Below are 25,273 nucleotides of genomic sequence, written 5' to 3' on the forward strand. Positions count from 1 at the left end.
TGACGTGAGGACACACCTGCCTGGCCCTGACATGAGGACACACCTGCCTGGCCCTGACGTAAGGACACACACACCTGCCTGGCCCTGACGTGAGGACACACATTGATTCCCACCTATTCTCTAACTGACACCAGACACGGATGCTTGTCCCTGAGGTCAGTGTCTGTTGTGTTGCTATGTTTCAGAATGAGCAGTGTAACAGTGTCACACACACACACCAAACATGTTCTTGTGCGCTCGTACACAGACACACACAGACTCAGACACACATGCACTAATGTGTATAACTGGTGTGTTTCAGGATGAGCAGGGTGACAGTGGCATGGTTCTGCCCTCTGGGGAGCTCAAACGTCTCAGATGGAACAGCGGCTCCAAGAGCAGGAGCCTCACAAGGTCACCACCTCTAACCCCTGACCTCCAACCCCTAATTGACTTAAAAGAAGTGTATTTTCTGTTCTGAATTGAGGGTTTGTGTGTTTGCAGGTTCTTCACCATCAGTAAGTGCAGGGAGAACCTGGTGCCCTGCATGTGTAATGACATCACTGGTCTTCATGAAGATGAGCTGCCTGTCCTCTCATGCGACTGTGACGAGGGCTGTTCCCCTCCGCCCAACTACAACTCTGCCTTCCTCTACCCCTCCCTCTAACATGTATGATAGCCACTGAGTTATTTGCACTAACTGACACATGTATTTAATGTACCTTACCAGTCAAATGTTTGGAAGCTGTCATCAAGGCAAAGGGTGGCTACTTTGAAGAATCTCAAATATAAAATATATTTTGATTTGTTTAACATTTTTTTGGTTACTACATGATTCCATATGTGTTATTTCATAGTTTTGATGTCTTCACTATTATTCTACAATGTAGAAAATAGTAAAAATAAAGGAGAACCCTGGAATGAGTAGGTCTGTCCAAACTTTTGGCGGATACTGTATGTATTCAAACACATTTTAAATGTTTAAGCAAAGTGTTACCACCCTTAGCAAACTGACTGACAACAATATCCTATATTCTTACCAGCATGACCCTCTAAGACAAACACACTATGTTTTGGTATTCTTTATTAAAATACTGCTGTACACACAAATATTACAACATTTTAGTCAAACACAAGAGGGGCATAAAACATACTAAGATGGTGATGGTGTGTGTGGAAGTGGGGCAGCACTAGTTAGTGATGCACGGGTTGACTCATCCCCCACAGTCCCCACGGTTACATCCACGGGGCAAGGGGTTTAGGGTGGGTGGCGGCTTGAATAAAGCGAAAATAATTGTATAATTCATATCTATAGCTACATTGAGGTTTTTCTTTAATTTGAAAAATTAGTACCTAAGCTTTAGGTTTTAACTGTAGGCTACGCATGCCAACAAACCTGGCACAGTGGACGCTATTCTCTTTCTGCAAAACAAAGACTAAGTAGACAATTATAGTCCCAGAACTGGATTTTGTTGCGTTACAGCCTATTTATTTTCTAAGCCTATTAAGGCCTCACAGGCAGTCGGCCTAAAATATATACATTTATTGTTTGACATTTGTTTCTCAAAAGGTGTCAATTTAGGCTATTGTTTGACATTTTTTGTTTCTGCAAAACATTAGGCTACTGTTCAATAGGCCTAAATATTCAATAAATTGATGAATTGTTGAAGAAAAACATCATCGTTCAATAAATGTCCAAGAGGAAAAAAAGGCAACTGTACTGCGCATTTTCTATATTTGCGGGTAAGGGTCGGGTGCAGATTTTCACTTTATCACATATAGTCGGGCGGTTGCGGATGGGTTATTAGCAATTGCGGGTGGGGTGCGGGTGAACAAACAGCTGACCCGCGCATCACTAGTATTACTGGAGTGTGTGTTATGATGGTGATATGATGAGTGTTGACTTGTGTGGATTGGGGATATGGATGGCCATGTGCTGGTATGGGGGTGTGTGTGATCGGTTTAAAGATGGGGGTCTAAGCACCACATTCACCAAATATGCTTTCAGTCTTGATCATGTCACTAAAAACAGTACATGATTCTAACATAGCCAACTCCCAGCTCACCTCATGGAGTAGGTAGAAGATGCCCCTAACAACTGACATAGGGTCAGATATGTTGTCATCCCCCTAGTATTTCAGGTAAGACTGGACTATGGTAAACTGATGCTAGATCTGTGCTTAGGGACACCCACCCCCACCCCACACACACATTTAGAGTCCCGCCCACACCGATCTGACTGGATAAAGGGCGACCAATGACGGCCAAACACATTCAGTCATTGGGCCCCTGCAGCCGTCCATCGTCCTGAGAGAATTCCAAACCATCCAACAGAGGGTCTATTCAATAGGGTTGAATGTTGCACATAGAACTGTGATGTATAGAATAGACATAGTTACCTTCTCGTGTGACTAGAAGTATTGGTATGATCTAATTATATAATACATTTCTAAAATGCTTTGAACGTTTCACCCTTCTGAATAGATCCTTGCTTCTGAGTGCAACAGCCACTGCCGACCCCCCTTACCAATTCTCTATCCTTCTCCCTGATGTGTACACTCCTTCACTACTCATTATGAATTCAAAGGCATTGGATTGGTACAAGCATGGTTTGGAGTTTCCATCATATCTCTTATGCCAATCCATTATTTTTAAAGCCATGAGAGGGAGTGAATGAGTGCACACTTCTGGGGGAAAAACCCAAAGGACCTCTGGGAGGGGTCAGAAGTGAAAGGTGAGAGGTGACTCCTGGTCATAGCTGCTCAAGCACATTTTGTGTCACATGATCTTAAAAAGGTCAAATAAAACAGATGTTCTTAAAATGATTCAAAACCCCTTCTTACAATCCACTTCGCCCCGTTGCCCTGTTCGTTGCGCCACACCCCCCCCCCCCCCCCTCCCCCGGAATTGGTCCACAGAATAAAGTTTGTGTTGAGGCGGAAAAGACTGTCCCTTCCATGTCCCATCATGCATCACCACACTACAGCTGATCAAAATTAGAGGAACCAGCTAGAAAGAATCACAAAAAGCTGAACTTATTCTCAAATGAAGAAAGGTCGACAGGGACCCTACAGGGGAGGGAGAAAGTGGGAGGGAGGGAGGGACCCTTCAGGGGAGGGAGAAAGAGGGAGGGAGGGAGGGAGGGAAGGGGCAAAGAAAAGGACATTCCACATTGAGGCAGAACTGGCTCCATTATCTAGTTTTGGCCCAATCCATGGGTTCCATCCCAGAGCTGAGGAGCCAGCTCCTTCTCCCACGTTCTTCATTTGTCTCACAACATTTTCCACATTAAGCAAAAAAGGAGGCTGCTGCCGGCCTGCATGACTCTGCTCTAACAAACACGTACACAGCCATCGGGAAAAGACACTCGGTGCCAACAGAAACCACAGTTTGACCCAACACTGGTCTGTTTCAACAGAGTCCCCATCCCAACCCGCACCCTACTCCAAAACTCAGTGGTTTGTCCTTTCTGAGTGGGAACTGACAACCAAGGCTGACTTGGACCGGTCCATTTCATGAATGGGTTCTCTGACCACCCCCTTTGAAAGCATCCAGTGGTCTGTCCCGTCTCTTAGTGCGTTGGTATGAAGGGGTGTGGTCTCCAGCAGGAAGAGAGACGCAGTAAAAAGAAAGCCTGATTTATATTCAGTTCTCAGTCTGTGTCTGTGTGTGTGTCTGACTTCACCTCTCTCTGTAGCTGCATCTTGTAGGCCACTCACACACATTCATTAAAAGTAAAGTCTTAGTGCATCCTCCACAGAAAAAAAGCAGGAAGAAGTATTTTTTTTGTATCCGTTTTGTTCCCCAAGTCTAAAAAAAAATGCATTGTTCATTATCCTTGTTCTCATCGTCATGGTCACAGCTTCTGTTTTTGTCCATAATTTGTAGTCGCAGCTGCGGGTTTTTAGAAAAACTTTTTAAAAAAAAGCAGCTTTAGAAAAGCCTTCCTGGTTGCCAAGACAGTGTATGTGACTGAGATCCAGCAAGTCCCGCCACCTCTGCCCCTCTGATGATGTCATCACTATGCGCCTGGTCCTCCGATGTAGTGCAATAATGTGCTGTCAGGTTCAGGGTTCAGGCAGTCCCACCCCGCTGTCTGGTGGGGGCGCTACAGGGGGGTGGTGGCAGCGGCCTGCTGCAGCTCCTGGAAGGTACTGTCGAAGCAGCGCTTCAGGTCCGAGTAGGTCACCACCAGAACACTCTTCTCATCACGAGACACCAAGTTTATCTTCTCAGGCACGCCCGCGTCCAGCTACACAGAGAGACGGGAGAGAGAGGTAAGTACTGCTAGACTGGTAGTCCAGCTGAGCACCAAGACAGTAATACGCAGAAAGAGAGAGATATATTGGAAGACAAGTGGCTCACACAGAAAGAGGAGGGTGAGAGGAGAGGAGAGTGAGTGAGGAGAGGAGAGTGAGTGAGGAGAGGAGAGTGAGTGAGGAGAGTGAGTGGAGAGTGAGTGGAGAGGAGAGTGGGCAGTGAGTAAAAAAAAAAGACAGAAGGGTGAGAACGACCCAGAGAAGAGAGAAGCAGAAAGATAGAGAAATACAGAAAGAGACAGGCAGGAGGAGGCAGGAGGACGAGGAGGCGGCGTACTTTGTTGAGGCAGGAGACAATGTGGCTGAGGTCTATCCAGGGGGTCCCAGCCTCCGTCACCTGGTGGAACAGGTGGTCTCTGAACAGCTTCAGCAGGTAGCGGTCTCCTGTCTCAGACCACGTACGGTCCTTCTGAAACCTGACCACACAAAGACAGACAGACAGAGAGAGAGAGAAAGTTAGACACCTACAAGTGAAGAGAGCCTGTAGAAGTGTAAAAGGAAGGGAGAGTCAATTGGTCAATGTTAAACATTCACTCCAAACAGAGTGATACAGTACTTACTCTGGCCTCTCGTTGATAGTGCCCAGTTTGGCCAACAGACGGAAGAGACGACCATTCTGGACCTCCTACGACAGAGATAAAACAACTTGATCAGTTATATACCATACATCAACACAACACAATGAGTAAAATGAACCATTGATGTAATATTTTAAACTGGACGAGGTGTTTGTCTATATTGGTGAACTGTAGGTGGTAGTATTAGTTACACAGAGTACAAAACATTCCTAATATCCAGTTGGTAGAGCATGGCGCTTGTAACGCCAGGGGTGGGTTTGATTCCCAGGACCACCCACATGTAAAATGTATGTACACATGACTAAGTCCCTTTGGTTAAAAGCGTCTGCTAAATGGCATATATTATTATCATTTTGATCTCATGGATGGTCAGTCCTTACATCCATAGCTCTGTCTATGGATTTGAGAGTGGTTCCTATCCTTCAACTATTTATCAGTGGTGGGGTGCCCACTTTTTTAGATTGAACTGCAGTTTGTCCCTTTAAATAAGTCACCATCAAACCAAACCCACAGAGAGTACGAACACGAACACACACACACACACACTCACTCATCAACGCCTGCTTGATAACACACGTCCCTGCTGTCTGTGACCCAATTCGGCACAGTGGTGCTTATCTTTGTCGTATGTGAGCGAGGAAGGAGAAGTACGTGTATAAGCATGAAGGGCATTGTGGATAAAAATACAACCAGAAACCCATCTGAACAGAAACGCACACCAAGGGAGTAACATGACTCTCACACATACACAGGGCAGTGAGAGGCCAGTGGTTTCACGCCTGCGGCCAGGACAGAAGAGGAAAGCAGAAGCTGTAGAGCGGGGACAGAGGGAACACAGCCCACATAGAACATCCTGTATCTTCACACCTCTCCTTCCTCACCCTCGCCACCTTGCGTCTCTTCCCTTCACCACCCCTTCTACAGAGCAGAGGTGGCATCAAACACACACACTAACCAGCTTTCCATCCTACCTTTTTATGGGAGTAAAGTACATGTCAGATAAAAAATGTCACGACAGGCCTGATGGAAACAAAACTAAATACGCATGACAAGGTGGGATCTCTGTCAGTCAAATTAACTATGTGATAAATGACGGTGGAAATGCCTTTATGCGCTAATATTGATATAATAACTAACCATCATATCAAAGTAAATTTGGAGTTACGCGATGATATGGTGTGGTCCTCCCACTACGACTCAGAAAACCATGCAGTTTATTAGGCTAGAGATTAAGTTCTAATGAACTTCACAGGGTGGGGAAAGCTTGATGCTCCTTTCCAATAAATATCGAGGGTCCTATTCTGGTGGCATGATGATCGATGCTTGGCTGCCGTTTCACGGAATAAAGATAATCTTGCTCTTTTGTCCATAACAATCTTATCATGTAGGTAGCCTACCCTCACTGTATCGGCAAGCTGTTGGCTACAGCACACATGCCAAGACCAGAGTGGGAACATTCGCTATATAACGCAACATTTTTATGACAAAACCATCAGTAGAGTTGAAAATGCGATAGGAAACCCATTTAACTTGAATGTTTTTATTCGGTACTTAACCGCAAAAGTTATTTGAACTACGTCATTACGAACAGCCTTTTGTCTGCAACAAGTCAATTTGATGGAAACATCTCTGGTGGGAAAATGTACATATAGTTGTTATGCAGATTTGAGAATATTCACATGAAAATCTGTCGCCAATTGGATGGAAACCTAGCTACTGTTGAACTCCATGACCCAACAGTGTGTGTGTACCTTGGCAAGGTCCTCCTCGATTACATCATTCCTCATCTGTGATGCGTCCAGCTGTGTGTAGAAGCGAGCTCCGATCATGGGCATGATGTCATTGACGCTTCGCAGCCTTGACTGCTCTGTCAGTAGATACCTACAACACAGGCACAGAGTACGTTACGTGTCAGTCAGAGGGTGTACTTCTGTCAGTCCAAACTAACACAACACAGGAGTGTCAAACTCAATTCCTGGAGGGCCATGTCGGCTGCTTTTGTTATTTTCTTTCAATTAGTGTCCAATTAAGACCAAACAACCAGGTGAGGGGAGTCCCTTACTCATTAGTGACCTTAATTCATCAATCAAGTACAAAGGAGGAGTGAAAATCCTCGGCCCTTGAGGACTAGAGTTGGACATGTGACACTATATGTGAGTGAGCAGTTGCAGATGCAGTTGATTGACACCAGCTCCATAGCCTTGTGCAGGTTCTCTCTGTGTCTGTGGTTGTCTTACAGGATGAGGTTCTTGAGGTCTGATGAGTAGTTGATTGACACCAGCTCCATGGCCTTCTGCAGGTTCTCTCTCTGAATTCCAGCCAGAGAGTTACAGGCCAGGGCCAACACCACCTTGCCCAGGGAGATCAGGTCCGCTTGCTGCACCCACACACACAAGAACAGGGTTAACAACAGAACAAACACACTACAGCCAGGGGCCAACTCAACTCAACCAAAGTAAATCAGGTCAACAAGTCACATCACACAAAGCCAAGTATAACAGACACACACTAGGATTTAAAACTGGATCCGGTATCCCGAGATTTCCCAACCAAGCTCCTTCCAGTAAAAAAAAAAGACGGGTACTGTGTATCAATAATATACAACTTCTATGTAACACCAATGTAAACATACAAATATGTGACATATCAACTCTCTGGCTTCATTCATACATGAAACTAGGTCCGGGACGATACCAGTACTGAGATACGAGTTAGTATCGTGGCAAGGAAACAAAACACGAAGTGGATTTAACTTCTTTAGGAAAAATGTACTTATTTTCCAAGTTATAGCGCACAATATTTTACATACAGCAGGTTTTTAAAGGACTAAAGAGTTAGGTCTGCTTCGTGTTTACATTTTTGTGCCATGGAAAGAATACTGGTATCGTCCCGACCCTACATTACACCAGTCATTACTACCATATTCACTCAACATGAAGTCCTCAATAGAAATCATCACTTACCTGCATGGCTTCTATACACTGAATTGCTTACTATCATGTGTAGGCTACACGCAACCTCTCGACGCAGTTAGTGTAGACAATGTCCAATCTCAATCTCACATTCAAATCTCCAAACTAGCTGTGTGACACTGGTAGACACTCAAAATATAAACCGTGGCTACTCACAAAATGGTTTGAAACAGTGTGGCCACAAAAGTGCTTGAGGAAATAGACAGTATTATATGCTTTTAAATTGCATTTCCGGTTTGAATGGGAATAACAGGAAGGAAAATTGCTAGATTTTGGGGAAAATATTAAACCCCATCATACACACACACACACACACACACACACACACACACACACAGGAGAACAGGGTAAAGAACAGAACCATGTGTCCATTTGAATCTGAACTAGGCTATGTTCTGCCAGACTGACAGACAGGGGGTTTACTGTACCTGGTACTGTGGCATGAGGGCCACATGGTTAGTCTGACTGTTGTCAAACGTTAAGACATCAAACACCCCTACACAGTTCACCCGTAACCTGCAGGGAGAAATGGCATGGTGAGCTGTGTGTGTGTACTGTGTAAAATGTAAGCATGTTTGTGTGGTTTCTCCCCATTCTTCAGTCTGAAAAAAGGAAGCCAAGACTAATACAGAGCTTCTGCTTTCACGGTCCTGTACAGGAAATAAGCCACCAGATAAACATCAGAGGGCTGCAGACAATGGTCTATACACAGTTCCCTTGCAGGGAACTTTAGGTAGCTTGCCCACAATCAAGTAATGCACATTCAAAATCTTTGTGTCTACCTGGTATCAGAGAACATGGATCTAGCTGGGATCCGTAACCTTGGTCACCATTGTGTGTGCCTGCAAGGTGTGTGTGTGTGTACCTGGTCTTGCCGGTGATGAGGATCTTGCTAGGGTCCATGACCCTACAGGCCAGGCCAGCAGTGTGAATGGTTCTGAGGGCTGAGCTCAGCTGGACGATGTAGGCCCAGATCAGAGACTCAGGAAGCAGACCTGCATGCTGCCGGGGTGGAGGGGGCTCGTGCTGCCCTACAGAGGGGCACGGGACACACACACGATTAGAAACACAGATGAAACACATTGAGGCTCAACTTTCTAGCAAATGTCAAGACACAGTCACGCACATACACACACTTGATGAACAGTTGAGAGAGGTGTTAGTAGGATATAGAGTAGTAATTACAGTAGAACACTTGTTGCATTGATGTCAGAGAGGCTGAGAGGCTCTGCTTCCTCTGGCTGTATTCCTGCTATAGCAGGTAGTTGTGTCTACCTAGTATCTATAGAACCTGTCTCAGGATCAGTTTCAGCCACAGCTTCCTTCCAGACTACAGCCTGAACACACCAGCAACCACACACACTCCTAATATCACACAGACCAGCAACTGTCAGTGCTGGCACCACACACATCCACCTACCCCCCTTACACCCCTCTCCACACTCACACAGAAACCGTTAGCACTGGGCACCTCACACAGACAGATACACCACTAGTTGTATACACAGACAGATACACCACTAGTTGTATACACAGACAGACATACCACTAGTTGTATACACAGACAGATACACCACTAGTTGTATACACAGACAGACATACCACTAGTTGTATACACAGACAGATACACCACTAGTTGTATACACAGACAGATACACCACTAGTTGTATACACAGACAGATACACCACTAGTTGTATACACAGACAGATACACCACTAGTTGTATACACAGACAGATACACCACTAGTTGTATACACAGACAGATACACCACTAGTTGTATACACAGACAGATACACCACTAGTTGTATACACAGACAGATACACCACTAGTTGTATACAACAACACTAGTTGTTTCTGCTGCTAAGGCCACCTTCTACCACTCTAAATTCCAAGCATCTGCCTCTAACCCTAGGAAGCTCTTTGCCACATTTTCCTCCCTCCTGAATCCCCCCCCCCCCCCCCCCCCCCTCCTCTCTCTCTGTGGATGACTTCGTCAACCACTTTGAAAAGAAGGTTGACGACATCCGATCCTCGTTTGTTAAGTCTAATGACACTGCTGGTCCTGCTCACACTGCCCTACCCTATGCTTTGACTTCTTTCTCCCCTCTCTCTCCAGATAAAATCCTGCGACTTGTGACTGCAGGCCGCCCAACAACCTGCCCGCTTGACCCCATCCCCTCCTCCCTTCTCCAGACCATCTCCGGTGACCTTCTCCCCTACCTCACCTCGCTGATCAACTCATCCTTGACCGCTGGCCATGTCCCTTCCGTCTTCAAGAGAGCGAGAGTTACTCCCCTTCTCAAAAAACCAACACTCGACCCCACTGATGTCAACAACTACAGACCAGTATCCCTTCTTTCTTTTCTTTCCAAAACTATTGAGCGTGCCGTCTTTAGCCAACTCTCTTGCTATCTCTCTCAGAATGACCTTCTTGATCCAAACCAATCAGGTTTCAGGACTGGTCATTCAACTGAGACTGCTCTTCTCTGTGTCACGGAAACTCTCCGCACTGCTAAAGCTAACTCTCTCTCCTCTGCTCTTGTCCTTCTAGACCTGTCTGCTGCCTTTGATACTGTGAACCATCAGATCCTCCTCTCCACCCTCTCCGAGCTGGGCATCTCCGGCGCGGCTCACTCCTGGATTGCGTCCTACCTGACCGGTCGCTCCTACCAAGTGGCGTGGCGAGAAGCTGTCTCCGCACCACGTGCTCTCACCACTGGTGTCCCCCAAGGCTCAGTTCTAGGCCCTCTCCTTTTCTCCCTATACACCAAGTCACTTGGCTCTGTCATATCCTCACATGGTCTCTCCTATCATTGCTACGCTGACGATACACAACTAATCTTCTCCTTTCCCCCTTCTGATAACCAGGTGGCGAATCGCATCTCTGCATGTCTGGCAGACATATCAGTATGGATGACGGATCACCACCTCAAGCTGAACCCTGGCAAGACGGAGCTGCTCTTCCTCCCGGGGAAGGACTGCCCGTTCCATGATCTCGCCATCACGGTTGACAACTCCGCTGTGTCCTCCTCCCAGAGTGCGAAGAGCCTAGGCGTGACCCTGGACAACACCCTGTCGTTCTCCGCCAACATCAAGGCGGTGACCCGCTCCTGCAGGTTCATGCTCTACAACATTCGGAGAGTACGACCCTGCCTTACACAGGAAGCGGCACAGGTCCTGGTCCAGGCGCTTGTCATCTCCCGTCTGGACTACTGCAACTCGCTGTTGGCTGGCCTCCCTGCCTGTGCCATTAAACCCCTACAACTCATCCAGAATGCCGCAGCCCGTCTGGTGTTCAACCTTCCCAAGTTCTCTCACGTCACCCCCCTCCTCCGCACACTCCACTGGCTTCCAGTTGAAGCTCGCATCCGCTACAAGACCATGGTGCTTGCCTATGGAGCAGTGAGGGGAACGGCACCTCTGTACCTTCAGGCTCTGATCAGTCCCTACACCCAAACGAGAGTATTGCGCTCATCCACCTCTGGCCTGCTGGCTCCCCTTCCTCTGCGGAAGCATAGTTCCCGCTCAGCCCAGTCAAAACTGTTCGCTGCTCTGGCACCCCAATGGTGGAACAAGCTCCCTCACGACGCCAGGACAGCGGAGTCACTCACCACCTTCCGGAGACATTTGAAACCCCACCTCTTTAAGGAATACCTGGGATAGGATAAAGGAATCCTTCTACCCCCCCCCCCCCCCCCCCCCCCAAATTGTAAAGTGGTTATCCCACTGGCTATACGGTGAACGGACCAATTTGTGAGTCGCTCTGGCTAAGAGCGTCTGCTAAATGACGTTAATGTGCCCTTGAGCAAGGCACTTAACCCTAATTGCTCCTGTAAGTCGCTCTGGATAAGAGCGTCTGCTAAATGACTAAAATGTAAATGTAAATGTATACACAGACAGATACACCACTAGTTGTATACACAGACAGATACACCACTAGTTGTATACACAGACAGATACACCACTAGTTGTATACACAGACAGATACACCACTAGTTGTATACACACAGCCCCTCACACAGACAGACACATCCATACTTTCAAAATAAACCACTACACAAGACATTCACTCCTGCACATACAGAAAATCTGTTAGGAACAAGTCAAGTTTCAAAACATGAGAAGCAGAGAGGGACAAAGGTGTGAGGACCAAGGGGGGTCATGAAAGGGGGATGTGTGGGAGTGTGTTGGGGTCAGTATGGGAGAGGTGAAGGAGGGGGAGGGAGAGTGTTGGGGTCAGTATGGGAGAGGTGAAGGAGGGAGAGGGAGAGTGTTGGGGTCAGTATGGGAGAGGTGAAGGAGGGAGAGTGTTGGGGTCAGTATGGGAGAGGTGAAGGAGGGGGAGGGAGAGTGTTGGGGTCAGTATGGGAGAGGTGAAGGAGGGGGAGGGAGTGTGTTGGGGTCAGTATGGGAGAGGTGAAGGAGGGGGAGGGAGTGTGTTGGGGTCAGTATGGGAGAGGTGAAGGAGGGGGAGGGAGAGTGTTGGGGTCAGTATGGGAGAGGTGAAGGAGGGAGAGGGAGAGTGTTGGGGTCAGTATGGGAGAGGTGAAGGAGGGGGAGGGAGAGTGTTGGGGTCAGTATGGGAGAGGTGAGGGGAGAGTGTTGGGGTCAGTATGGGAGAGGTGAAGGAGGGGGAGGGAGAGTGTTGGGGTCAGTATGGGAGAGGTGAAGGAGGGGGAGGGAGAGTGTTGGGGTCAGTATGGGAGAGTTGAGGGGGGGAGCGTGTTGGGGTCAGTATGGGAGAGGTGAGGGGGGGAGCGTGTTGGGGTCAGTATGGGAGAGGTGAGGGGGGGAGCGTGTTGGGGTCAGTATGGGAGAGGTGAGGGGGGGAGCGTGTTGGGGTCAGTATGGGAGAGGTGAAGGGAGTGTTGGTGGAGGGAAGACTCACCCCACTTCCTCTTGGTGAAGTAGGAGTCGGCCGTGGGGTCGTTGAAGTGCCTGCTAAACATGGTCTCTGCCCCCGCATGGAAATCATAGGAAAACACCAACGCTGAGAGAGAAACAGGAGGTTATCATGGGGGTTATGAATCAAACACACACTCACACAAAAACCAATGGAAACAATTACACATGTATACACAAACATACAACATGGGGACACACTTAGAGACCCCCTGCCACTCACAAACACACACGACTCACAGTGGTCTCCAAAGGCCTTGGTGGTGAAGACCTCCCTCAGGGTAACAGAGTTGGAGTGCTGGATCTTCTTCCACATATCCACCAGCATCATACACTTGGTGTTCACCAACCTGAAACCTGGACACACACACAGCAAAGACATTCAGAGAACATGACCACTCAAGATTCCTTATATTTTCAAAGAAGGCTCAAAGAAAAGATCCGATAGCAAATAAGATTATTTAAAACCCCAAGGACATGAAGGCTAAAGTGTGTGTGTGGTCTCACCATGTATCCTCCTCAGGCAGTATGGCAGGTCGTCCTTGCTGTTGACGGCCTTGTAGCAGGAAGTGATGTAGCTGAAGTTGCTGGTCTTCTGCAGGCGGTTGGGAGGGGGGACAGGCTCCAGGGGAAACAGGCTGTGGTAGCTGTCCACCTCAGATGGAACACCTGGGACAGATGGGACAGGGATACACGTCATGAGAACACACGCGTACACTGAGTGGACAAAACATTAGGAACACCTGCTCTTTCCATGACGGACTGACCAGGTGAAATCTATGACGCCCTTATTGATATAACTTGTTAAATCCACTTCAATCAGAGTAGATGAAGGGGAGGAGACAGGTTAAAGAAGGATTTTTAAACCTTGAGACAATTGAGACATGGATTATGTATGTGTGCCATTCAGAGGGTGAATGGGCAAGACAAACTATTTAAGTGCCTTTGAATGGGGTATGGTGCCAGGCACACAGGTTTGAGTGTGTCAAGAACTGCAACGCTGCTGGGTTTTTCACACTCAACAGTTTCCTGTGTGTATCAAGAATGGTCCACCACCCAAAGAACATCCAGCAAACTTGACACAACTGTGGGCCAGCATCCCTGTTGGCACTTATCTTAAGTTACAAGTTTTGATAGTTGAACAACTTGACAATGTTCTACAAACCAACCAGTGTGACTATTCGTGTGTGTGTGTGTAAACTGTCATCAGGAATCCTACAGACTGAGACACGACTCAGGTGCGAGTCTCACTTTCAGCCTGCAGGGAAACCGCAACAGAGGCTACACGACCAAACCGTCAGAACACATCAACCGTCAAAACAATGACCACAACTCCAATAACATCCCCTCCACTACCTCTGTTCAGCCAATAAGGGAAGGAATGCTTTACCGGTGTTCTCTGACTGGTCGATCTGAGCCATGGTGATCAAATGTCTGTTAATCAGCTCCTAGAGGGAACCACAGGAAATGACATCAGAGATCAACACTGTGACATCACAGTTTGATTGGAGGATGAGAACAGAGCCAGACAAACAGAACAGAGGCAGGGAGATGAGAGAGAAATAGAGTGAAATATGGAGACAGGGCAAAAAAAGAGAGAAAGGGAAACAGAAAGTTGGGGTTTCAGACAGGAAGAACCAGGAGGATGAAGAGAGAGGGGGATACTGACAAATAAGAGACGGGGGGGTACCTGTCGGAGTTCATCAGCCATGAAGAAGGACGGGGCGTTGGCTTTGGGCTGCATGTAGGCAACGTGGGGAGCGGTGGGGGGGTAGATGTGGTAGGTAGGAAACACCTGCACAGAAACCACACACATTCAACGACTACAATTCCTATTTATGGAGAAATCATAACTGACAGTTGACCGATGATAATGAGGAATTTATTTTCATTCCGTCAGTAAGGGCAGACTAAATGGAATGTACCATCCCGGCCATGGGAGCGGGGGTGTTGTCGGTGTAGAAGTAGGTGGTCCCCCCCACCGTCTCCTTCTGGATGATGTGGGCCCCCTGGTCAGACGCACTGGTGGGCACCATGTAGTTGGCTGGGTTGGGGTTGGGGGTGTGGCTGCGCCGGCGAGGGGCGGGGGAGGTGTGGGGGGTGATTTTGGGGGAGTGGAGGGGGGAGGACCCTGCAGAAAGAGACATCCCTGTGGGGGGACACCAGAGAGGACATGGGTTAAACAGAGGTACAGAGTTCTTTGGAGTGGTTCCATACATTGTTCTGACTAACTGCTGACTGACTAAAGGTGGAATTCATTATGTTGGGGATTTACTTGAATAATACATTGTCTGCTGTTTTTTTCTAGAGCATCTCTCCGTTGTATGGAGTCCATTCATCTGGTTGCCAGGAGAACAATGGGACGTAACATCAGAGAAAATCTACACTGAAAACTCACTCAACCTGACATATTCACGAAGAGAGCAAGGTTAAAAGCAATAAAACCCCTTGGTTGGTGGGTTAAGTCAGAGAATTTAGCGTTTTTTGTATAGTGGGTGGCTCACCGGGTGCGAGGGCGGCAGCGGTGGAGCTGCTGAGGCTGGGGTGGGGGAAGAGGGGCGAGGGGAAGGCTGGACCACTGGACTGGACCACAGTGGCCATGCGGGGAGCCCCCTTAGGGATGAACTCATTGGCTGTAGGGTTAGGAGCCTGGGAGAGCGAGAGTGAGCGAAAGAGAGGGAGCGCGAGAGATGCATAATATTAGGATTAGATTAAATTGTTCTGCTTCATCAGACATTGTATTTGTATGACGTTTGTTTCCTTGTAAGTGGCTTTGGCTTCATCACATACTGTAAAACATACACATCTCTATGTATTTATTTGGACAGTGAAGCTAAAACTTAATTTTGCTCTATACTCCAGCATTTTGGATTTGAGATCAAATGTTTTATACAGTTGAAGTCAGAAGTTTACATACACCTTAACCAAATACATTTAAACTCAGTTTTTCACAATTCCTGACATTTAATCATAGTAAAATCCCTGTTCTCTCCTCTCTGCACAATCCATACAAACGCTTCACACCACGTGGCTGTTGCCACTCTAATCTGGTGGTCCCTGTGCGCACGACCCACGTAGAGTTCCAGGTCTCTGGGAGCCTCTGGAACTGCCGTTCTGCGGCCAACAAGGCAGAGTTCATCTCAGCCTATGCTACCCTCCAGTCCCTCGACTTCTTGGCGCTGACGGAAACATGGATCACCACAGAAAACACTGCTACTCCTACTGCTCTTTCCTCGTCTGACCATTACCCCGAGAGCATCTGGTCAGCGCGGCGGTGGCACAGGAATCATCATCACTCCCAAGTGGACATTCTCTCTTTTTCCCCTGACCCATCTCATTTGAATTCCATGCTGTCAGTCACTAGCCCATTCAAGCTTAACATCCTTGTCATTTATCGCCCTCCAGGTTCCCTTGGAGAATTCATCAATGAGCTTGACGCCTTGATAAGTTCCTTTCCTGAGGATGGCTCACCCCTCACAGTTCTGGGTGACTTTAACCTCCCTACGTCTGCCTTTGACTCATTTCTCTCTTTTGACCTCACCCTCTCACCGTCCCCCCCTACTCACAAGGCAGGCAATACGCTTGACCTCATCTTTACTAGATGCTGTTCTTCTACTAATCTCACTGCAACTCCCCTCCAAGTCTCCGACCACTACTTTGTATCCTTTTCTCTCTCGCTCTCCTCCAACACTACTCACTCTGCCCCTACTCAGATGGTAATGTGCCGTCGCAACCTTCGCTCTCTCTCTCCCGCTACTCTCTCCTCTTCCATCCTATCATCTCTTCCCTCTGCTAAATCCTTCTCCCTCCGATCTCCTGATTCTGCCTCCTCAACCCTCCTCTCCTCCCTTTCTGCATCTTTTGACTCTCTATGTCCCTTATCCTCCCGGCGGGCTCGGTCCTCCCCTCCTGCTCCGTGGCTTGACGACTCATTGCGAGCTCACAGAAGAGGGCTCCGGGCAGCTGAGCGGAAATTGAGGAAAAGTAGACTCCCTGCGGACCTGTCATCTTTTCACTCCCTCCTCTCTACATTCTCTTCCTCCGGTTCCGCTGCCAAAGCCACTTTCTACCACTACATTTCAAGCCTCTACCTCGAACCCTAGGAAGCTCTTTGCCACCTTCTCCTCCCTGCCGATTCCTCCTCCCTTACCTCACCCCGCTCATCAACTCAACCGCTGGCCATGTCCCTTCCGTCTTCAAGAGAGCGAGAGTTGCACCCCTCCTCAAAAAACCTACACTCGATCCCTCCAATGTCAACAACTACAGACCAGTATCCTTTCTTTCTTTTCTCTCCAAAACTCTTGAGCGTGCCGTCTCTAGCCAACTCTCCTGCTATCTCTCTCAGAATGACCTTCTTGATCCAAACCAGTCAGGTTTCAAGACTGGTCATTCAACTGAGACTGCTCTTCTCTGTGTCACGGAGGCTCTCCGCACTGCTAAAGCTAACTCTCTCTCCTCTGCTCTTTTCGTTCTAGACCTATCCGCTGCCTTTGATACTGTGAACCATCAGATCCTCCTCTCCACCCTCTCCGAGTTGGGCATCTCCGGCGCTGCTCACTCTTGGATTGCGTCCTACCTGACAGGTCGCTCCTACCAGGTGGCGTGGCGAGAATCTGTCTCCGCACCACGTGCTCTCACCACTGGTGTCCCCCAGGGCTCAGTTCTAGGCCCTCTCCTATTCTCTCTATACACCATGTCACTTGGCTCTGTCATATCCTCACATGGTCTCTCCTATCATTGCTACGCAGACGACACACAATTAATTTTCTCCTTTCCCCCTTCTGATAACCAGGTGGCGAATCGCATCTCTGCATGTCTGGCAGACATATCAGTGTGGATGTCGGATCACCACCTCAAGCTGAACCTCGGCAAGACGGAGCTGCTCTTCCTCCCGGGGAAGGAATGCCCGCTCCATGATCTCGCCATCACGGTTGACAACTCCATTGTGTCCTCCTCCCAGAGTGCAAAGAACTTTGGCGTGACCCTGGACAACACCCTGTCGTTCTCCGCTAACATCAAAGTGGTGACCCGATCCTGCAGGTTCATGCTCTACAACATTCGCAGAGTACGACCCTACCTTACACAGAAAGCGGCACAGGTCCTAATCCAGGCACTTGTCATCTCCCGTCTGGATTACTGCAACTCGCTGTTGGCTGGGCTCCCTGCCTGTGCCATTAAACCCCTACAACTTATCCAGAACGCTGCAGCCCGTCTGGTGTTCAACCTTCCCAAGTTCTCTCATGTCACCCCGCTCCTCCGCACACTCCACTGGCTTCCAGTTGAGGCTCGCATCTACTACAAGACCATGGTGCTTGCCTACGGAGCTGTGAGGGGAACGGCACCTCCTTACCTTCAGGCTCTGATCAGACCCTACACCCAAACGAGGGCACTACGTTCATCCACCTCTGGCCTGCTAGCTCCCTACCTCTGCGGAAGCACAGTTCCCGCTCAGCCCAGTCAAAGCTATTCGCTACTCTGGCACCCCAATGGTGGAACAACCTCCCCCACGACAGCGGAGTCACTGACCACCTTCCGGAGACACTTGAAACCCTACCTCTTTAAGGAATACCTGGAATAGTATAAAGTAATCCTTCTACCCCCCCATAAAAAAATAAGTGGTTGTCCTACTGGCTATCATAAGTTGAATGAACCAATTTGTAAGTCGCTCTGGATAAGAGCATCTGCTAAATGATGTAAATGTAAAAATTCCCTGTCTTAGGTCAGTTAGGATCACCACTTTATTTTAAGAATGTGAAATGTCCGAATAATAGTAGAGAGAATGATTTATTTCAGCTTTTATTTCTTTCATCACATTCCCAGTGGGTCAGAAGTTTACACACACTCAATTAGTATTTGTTAGCATTGCCTTTAAATTGTTTAACTTCGGTCAAATGTTTTGGGTAGCCTTCCGCAAGCTTCCCACAATAAGTTGGGTGAATTTTGGCCCATTCCTCCTGACAGAGCTGGTGTAATTGAGTCAGGTTTGTAGGCCTCCTTGCTCGCACACGCTTTTTCAGTTCTGCCAACACATTTTCTATAGGATTGAGGTCAGGGCATTGTGATGGCCACTCCAATACCTTGACTTTGTTGTCCTTAAGCCATTTTGCCACAACTTTTGAAGTTGGGATGGTGTTCGTCGGCTTGCAAGTCTTCCCCCCTTTTCCTCCAAACATAACGACGGTCATTATGGCCAAACAGTTCTATTTTTGTTTCATCAGACCAGAGGACATTTCTCCAAAAAGTACTATCTTTGTCCACATGTGCAGTTGCAAACCGTAGTCTGGCTTTTTTATGGCGGTTTTGGAGCAGTGGCTTCTTCCTTGCTGAGCGGCCTTTCAGGTTATGTCGATATAGGACTCGTTTTACTGTGGATATAGATACTTTTGTACCTGTCTCCTCCAGCATCTTCACAAGGTCCTTTGCTGTTGTTCTGGGATTGATTTGCACTTTTCGCACCAAAGTACGTTAATCTCTAGGAGACAGAATGCGTCTCCTTCCTGAGCGGTATGACGGCTGCGTGGACCCATGGTGTTTATACTTGCGTACTATTGTTTGTACAGATGAACGTGGTACCTTCAGGCGTTTGGAAATTACTCCCATGGATGAACCAGACTTGTGGAGGTCAACACATTTTTTTCTGAGGTCTTGGCTGATTTCTTTTGATTTTCCCATGACGTCATGCAAAGAGGCACCGAGTTTGAAGGTAGGCCTTCAAATACATCCACAGGTACACCTCCAATTGACTCAAATGATGTCAATTAGCCTATCAGAAGCTTCTAAGGCCATGACATCATTTTCTAGAATTTTCCAAGCTGTTTAAAGGCACAGTCAACTTCGTGTATGTAAACTTCTGACCCACTGGAATTGTGATACAGTGAATTATAAGTGAAATAATCTGTCTGTAAACAATTGTTGGAAAAACTACTTGTGTCATGCACAAAGTAGATGTCCTAACCAAATTGCCAAAACGATAGTTTGTTAACAAGAAAGGTGTGGAGTGTCTGAAAAACGAGTTTTAATGACTCAAACCTAAGTGTATGTAAACAACTATGTGTTGACAGCAGGTGCGCAACTTTGGTTTTAGAAGTGGGGGGGACACATTTTTTTTTTTTTCTTTCTTCAAACAGCCTACCTGACCGCTCGGAGGCGTCCGCATGGTCCTAAAGCACACCATTGCCTGTTTTGTATGCTATTTCAGAATGTGAGGGGGGGGGGGGGGGGGGGGGTCGTCCCCCCATCCCCAGTGAAAGTTGCGCCCCTGGGTGACAGTACAGAATCTCACTTTTTATTTAAGGGTATTATCATACACATCCGTTTTACCGTTTAGAAATAAAAGCACTATGTATCTAGTCCCTCCATTTAAAGGCGTCACTATTATTTGGACAAATTCACTTATAGGGCTCCATTTTCAGCTGGCGGTAAGGAGGCGTAAGAGTCAAACGCACGTTAGTTTGCAATTTCCTCATGTAAAATCTGGCGCACTGGCATTTTCCAGCCCTTACGCCAGGTTCGGCAATTTACCGTTCTAACATCAGCTGGCTTGCGCTGAGGTGTGAGAGATAATAATTTAAGTGTGTCCTTAAAAAACATTTACCAATATGCCAATTTCAGTGAGTGCAACTAGGGATATTTAAGACAGATCAAAAGTTGATTTTAGCGGTAACGCAATTGGTTATGGCATTGATTTAGCCATGAATAATGATGAGTGAGAAAGTTACAGATGCACAAAGATCATGCCCCCAAAACATACTAACCTCTCACCATTACCAATAACAGGGGAGGTTAGCATTTTTGGGGGGGATGATATTATGCCTTTCTCACTCATCATTATTCACGATTCATTCATGACTATCCGTAATCATGGTAGCATCCACATTAATGTAGAAGTGCTCAGAAACCTATTATATTCTTATTTACAATAAAAGTGACTCGAAATGACAATACATTATTTACCATTGATTTCTATTGGGAACAACATAATCTGAAACACAACCAAAACAAACTGCAAACGCATCCAACAAGTTTATAGAGTCACAAGCTTGATGTAGTCATTGTGTGCTAGGAATATGGGAACAAATACTAAACTTTTGAGTAAATGTAATACACTAGAAGTGGAATTTGTCCAAATACCTATGACACCTTCAAATGGGGGGACTAGATCTATAAAGTGCTTTCATTTCTAAATGGTACAACATATGTATGAAAACACACTCAAATAAAAATTTGACATTCTGTAACGTCACCTCATATAAAACATTTGATCTCAAATCCAAAATGGTGGAGTACAGAGCCTAATTAAACGTTTTAGCTTCACTGTCCAAATAAATACGTAGGGGAGTGCATAAAACAATCACCATAGACAGGATGACGTTAGCTAGAGAAAACACACAACCCAACCACGATGGACTATTTTCCACCTTAGGCCCTAAAACTCAATAGACGCATCAAAATCCAACTATTCCCCTTGGTTGATAACCACACCAGGGCAGTAGTGTTCTTACCTTTCTCCTTTGTGATATGCTCAGAGCACCAAAGTCACTGAAGAGTGAAGACATAGGGGAATTAACTGGATCTGGAAGAGGACATAGAGGAAGAGGGAATGAAGACTGTGTTGTCCAAGGGGAGTTTTCCATCGACCCACAACTCTGACCTGGTCCAACTGCGAGGGTTCCATGGAATAGATCTGTCAGTGATTCCATGGGTGTTCCAATCAAAGAGTTAGAAGTAGTTCCAATTATAATTCTACAGTTATAAGTTTCATTGATCTGATACATTAAGTGTTCTGTAGGTACTGGGTTCTAACTTCTTACCATGAGCATTGTGGCTGAAGTTCTTGGCACTGTCGTCAAGGAGACTGGGAGAACTGCTGCTGCTGGTCATTCTCTACACAACAAAGACAAACAAAACACAGATGCTTAAAACTGTACTCTCTTAGTTAGCTAACATATCCTAGCAAAGCAAGCAGCACTGATGTTCTGGAAAGGTACTAGTCTGTAGCAAAATCATTCCCATTAGAACCCACTATATCTGCATCACTGGCTGATTGTCTTGGAATTCTGCTTAGGTGTATGAATCTGGTTGAATTATAGATTAAAATAGACTTCATACCTGCATGATCGCTTGATTGTAATAAACAAGCACCTAGGCATACATTTTCATTTACATTTTAGTCATTTAGCAGACGCTCTTATCCAGAGCGACTTACAGTTAGTGAATACATTTTTTTTTTTATACTGGCCCCCCGTGGGAATCGAACCCACAACCCTGGCGTTGCAAACGCCATGCTCTATCAACTGAGCTACATCCCTGCCGGCCATTCCCTCCCCTACCCTGGACGACGCTGGGCCAATTGTGTGCCGCCCATGAGTCTCCCGGTCGCGGCCGGCTGCAACAGAGCCTGGATTCAAACCAGGATCTCTAGTGGCACAGTTAGCACTGCGATGCAGTGCCTTAGACCACTGCGCCACTCAGGAGTATACGTAATTAGCTGATTGTCTTTGGACCAGTACTGAACCAGACTTTCTGATTAACATACAAGAATAAGAACACCTTTTCCACATTAGCCAAGTAGCACTATTATTCAGTAATTGACCCGTATTTTCTAATTTACCGTAGATCTAAAGCTGGTACCTGAACACTTGAGTGCATCTGTCCAGTCAGTATTGTATAGTTTAATTCCGAGGCTAGTCATACCTGCATCATTGAGTATTTAGACTCTGCGGGGCTCCCGAAGCCATTGACCCCAATGAAGCTGCTGCTGAAGTAGGAGTTGGTCAGATTGGCATTGCTCAGGGTCCCACCCTCCATACCAGGGACTGCAGAGGACAGGGATGATGGGTTCAGAATTAGACATCCCCTTCTACTACACAGGTACAATCTGGATGGTCCTGTAAATGTCCTATTCAATGTTAGGAAAACATTATGGAGACTGAGACAAGAGATGCCATACAGACTATCAGCATAATGTATTTTCTGGCCAGTTGCTGGTCGAAAGCATCTAAATTAAAGAACAGATCACTTTCTCCCTTAAAGAGTCTCACTCATTGAATAGCTGTGTGAAGCAAAATGCATGTAATGTACAAAAGTCGTCTAATGTTGTAGCCATGAGGCCATTGTTTGACTGTCTTCATTTACAGGACTGGGCCATTACAGATGAGTAGCCAATCAGCAAAGCTTCTTGAGAAGATGTAAACACTTCAACTATCTCCAGTCAGCTAGCTAGCCAACTTCTGTGCAAAATGATAATAATATCCACGTTGCAATCAAACGTGTCCTTCTGCATAGTTTAATGATATCACATACAGCTGTGTGGTGGTTGAAATATGTTGCTAGTTAATTATGCTAATTAGTTAACGCTAGCTAGCTTCTAAGTAAAGGGACTTCACAACACTGCAGCAGCTGTTTTGGGTTAGCATGTAAGCTAGCTAGCCATCCTACTCATGCATGAAGACAACCATGATAAAATATCTCGCTTCCAAACTATTCCACATTAGCTAGCTAACTAGTTAGATGGATTAACTAGCAAGTTAACTTTGCTAATACACGAGTTGCACAAACGTTAATTTGCCATGAACTTTGATTTTGCGAGAGTTGATTATGGCTAGACTAACTTGTTTAGCCATAGTTTGATAGTTAACAAGTTAGCCAATTTTTTCTGAATTTGCCCACTAATGTCTTGAAGCAGTCAAATACAAAACACTGAAATTGCTCACAGTTAGCTAAATGCATTTATTGAAGGAGCTCAAACATTGACGCTGGATGAAAACCTTAGTGTTCAGACACTTTAACTAATTAGGTATACTTAATTGTGTAGCTTGAAAAACATGCTTTGGGTGGCAAAGAGGCCTCAAAGAATCCCCGGCCTCAATTTTAACAAAGCCACGCACACGCCCACAAACCAACAACCCCCGATGAGGATGTGTTAGGCCCTGTCGTGTCGGACAGGGGACAACCAGCCAAGCATACTCACTGGTTAACAGTTGTCCCTCCAGAGCTGGGCCTGCAGCCCCCAGAGAGTCGCTCTTTTTGGGGACGGTCGGTACCCCGACCGGGCAGGCCGGGGGTGCACTAAGCGGATACCCCGCTGCCGTCACGGCTCCTCCTGACATGGATAAAGGGACAGGGCTTCCTCCGCCGTGAAGGGACATGCTTGCCATGGACGGTTCCTCGTGCAAAAACTGACACTCGTCCCCATAAAAGCAAGTCTTGTCCTTTGCGTAGTATCGGCAGAACTTCACCTTGACGCAGGGTATTCCGACACCCCCGAGTGGAGCAGCTGAAGCTGGGAGTCCACTGTTCATGGCACCGCTGCTGCCGCCGGAAAATATTCGAACATAGAGAGACGTCGATTGCTAGCTAGCTTGCTCTCGAGCAGGGTTCGATTAATGTCAATGCAAAGCGATATGCAACAGCAAATATGATTCGTCCTCACCTAAAATGACATCACCCACATATCCATCTAGATGACAAATAATTGAGATAAGGACATTGCGTTTGATAAATCCTGGTCGCTTTTGTCGCTACCCATGTAGCTGGCCTAGCTAGTAGCTAGCCTGTTGTTGAGCCTCGTTCACCCTTCTTGTTGTTGTTTTCTGCTCTCTGGCTACTCCGCTAAGAACCAGCTAGCATAGCATTGCATTATGGGTAGCTTGCTACAACGCAAAGCTCCACTGCAAAAGCAAGGGGACCGGGTGTAATCATTAGTCCAACCAGTTGCAAAACAACGAAAACTACCGTTTCTATTAGACAAATTCAGGTAGGTTTCGTTCCGTTTGCTTCCGTTTAAGAAACGTTTTGCAACAGGATCGACGTAATGAATATGCCCCATGTGTATGGAACCAACGATTTCCTTTATAGAAATATGTTAGTTTGTCACCAAACCCAATCGTTGTATAGAATATGCCGTCATAAAAGTGCAAGTGACGTTTGATATTAAACCTCTGTGATGCAGCAAACCACTGATGTCACACAACAGGCTGATTGTCATGTTACACTGTAGCAAGCCAACAGTTACAGTGGGGGAAAAAAGTATTTAGTCAGCCACCAATTGTGCAAGTTCTCCCACTTAAAAAGATGAGAGAGGCCTGTCATTTTCATCATAGGTACACGTCAACTATGACAGACAGATTGAGAAAAAAATATCCAGAAAATCACATTGTAGGATTTTTTATGAATTTATTTGCAAATTATGGTGGAAAATAAGTATTTGGTCACCTACAAACAAGCAAGATTTCTGGCTCTCACAGACATGTAACTTCTTCTTTAAGAGGCTCCTCTGTCCTCCACTCGTTACCTGTATTAATGGCACCTGTTTGAACTTGTTATCAGTATAAAAGACACCTGTCCACAACCTCAAACAGTCACACTCCAAACTCCACTATGGCCAAGACCAAAGAGCTGTCAAAGGACACCAGAAACAAAATTGTAGACCTGCACCAGGCTGGGAAGACTGAATCTGCAATAGGTAAGCAGCTTGGTTTGAATAAATCAACTGTGGGAGCAATTATTAGGAAATGGAAGA

General features: G+C 46.6%; 1 protein-coding gene across 1 annotated transcript; it reads right to left on the bottom strand.

Moving 5' to 3' along the window:
• Nucleotides 1-1,046: 1,046 nt before the first annotated feature.
• pan3 (poly(A) specific ribonuclease subunit PAN3) lies at nt 1,047-24,338 on the bottom strand. Its single transcript, XM_084151845.1, has 18 exons — nt 23,723-24,338; nt 22,447-22,568; nt 21,564-21,636; nt 21,255-21,325; nt 15,258-15,402; nt 14,679-14,902; nt 14,444-14,548; nt 14,144-14,201; nt 13,261-13,422; nt 12,994-13,110; nt 12,740-12,841; nt 8,714-8,879; nt 8,277-8,364; nt 7,114-7,253; nt 6,628-6,757; nt 4,859-4,923; nt 4,576-4,714; nt 1,047-4,231 (listed from the first exon to the last, which is right to left on the bottom strand). The coding sequence occupies exons 1-18, from the start codon at nt 24,051-24,053 to the stop codon at nt 4,088-4,090; spliced, it is 2,382 nt and encodes a 793-aa protein (XP_084007971.1). The 5' UTR covers nt 24,054-24,338; the 3' UTR covers nt 1,047-4,087.
• Between the last annotated feature and the right edge of the window lie 935 nt (nt 24,339-25,273).

The sequence above is a fragment of the Coregonus lavaretus genome (genome assembly GCF_964263955.1).
Source record: "Coregonus lavaretus genome assembly, chromosome: 34".
Classification (NCBI taxonomy): Eukaryota; Metazoa; Chordata; class Actinopteri; order Salmoniformes; family Salmonidae; genus Coregonus; species Coregonus lavaretus.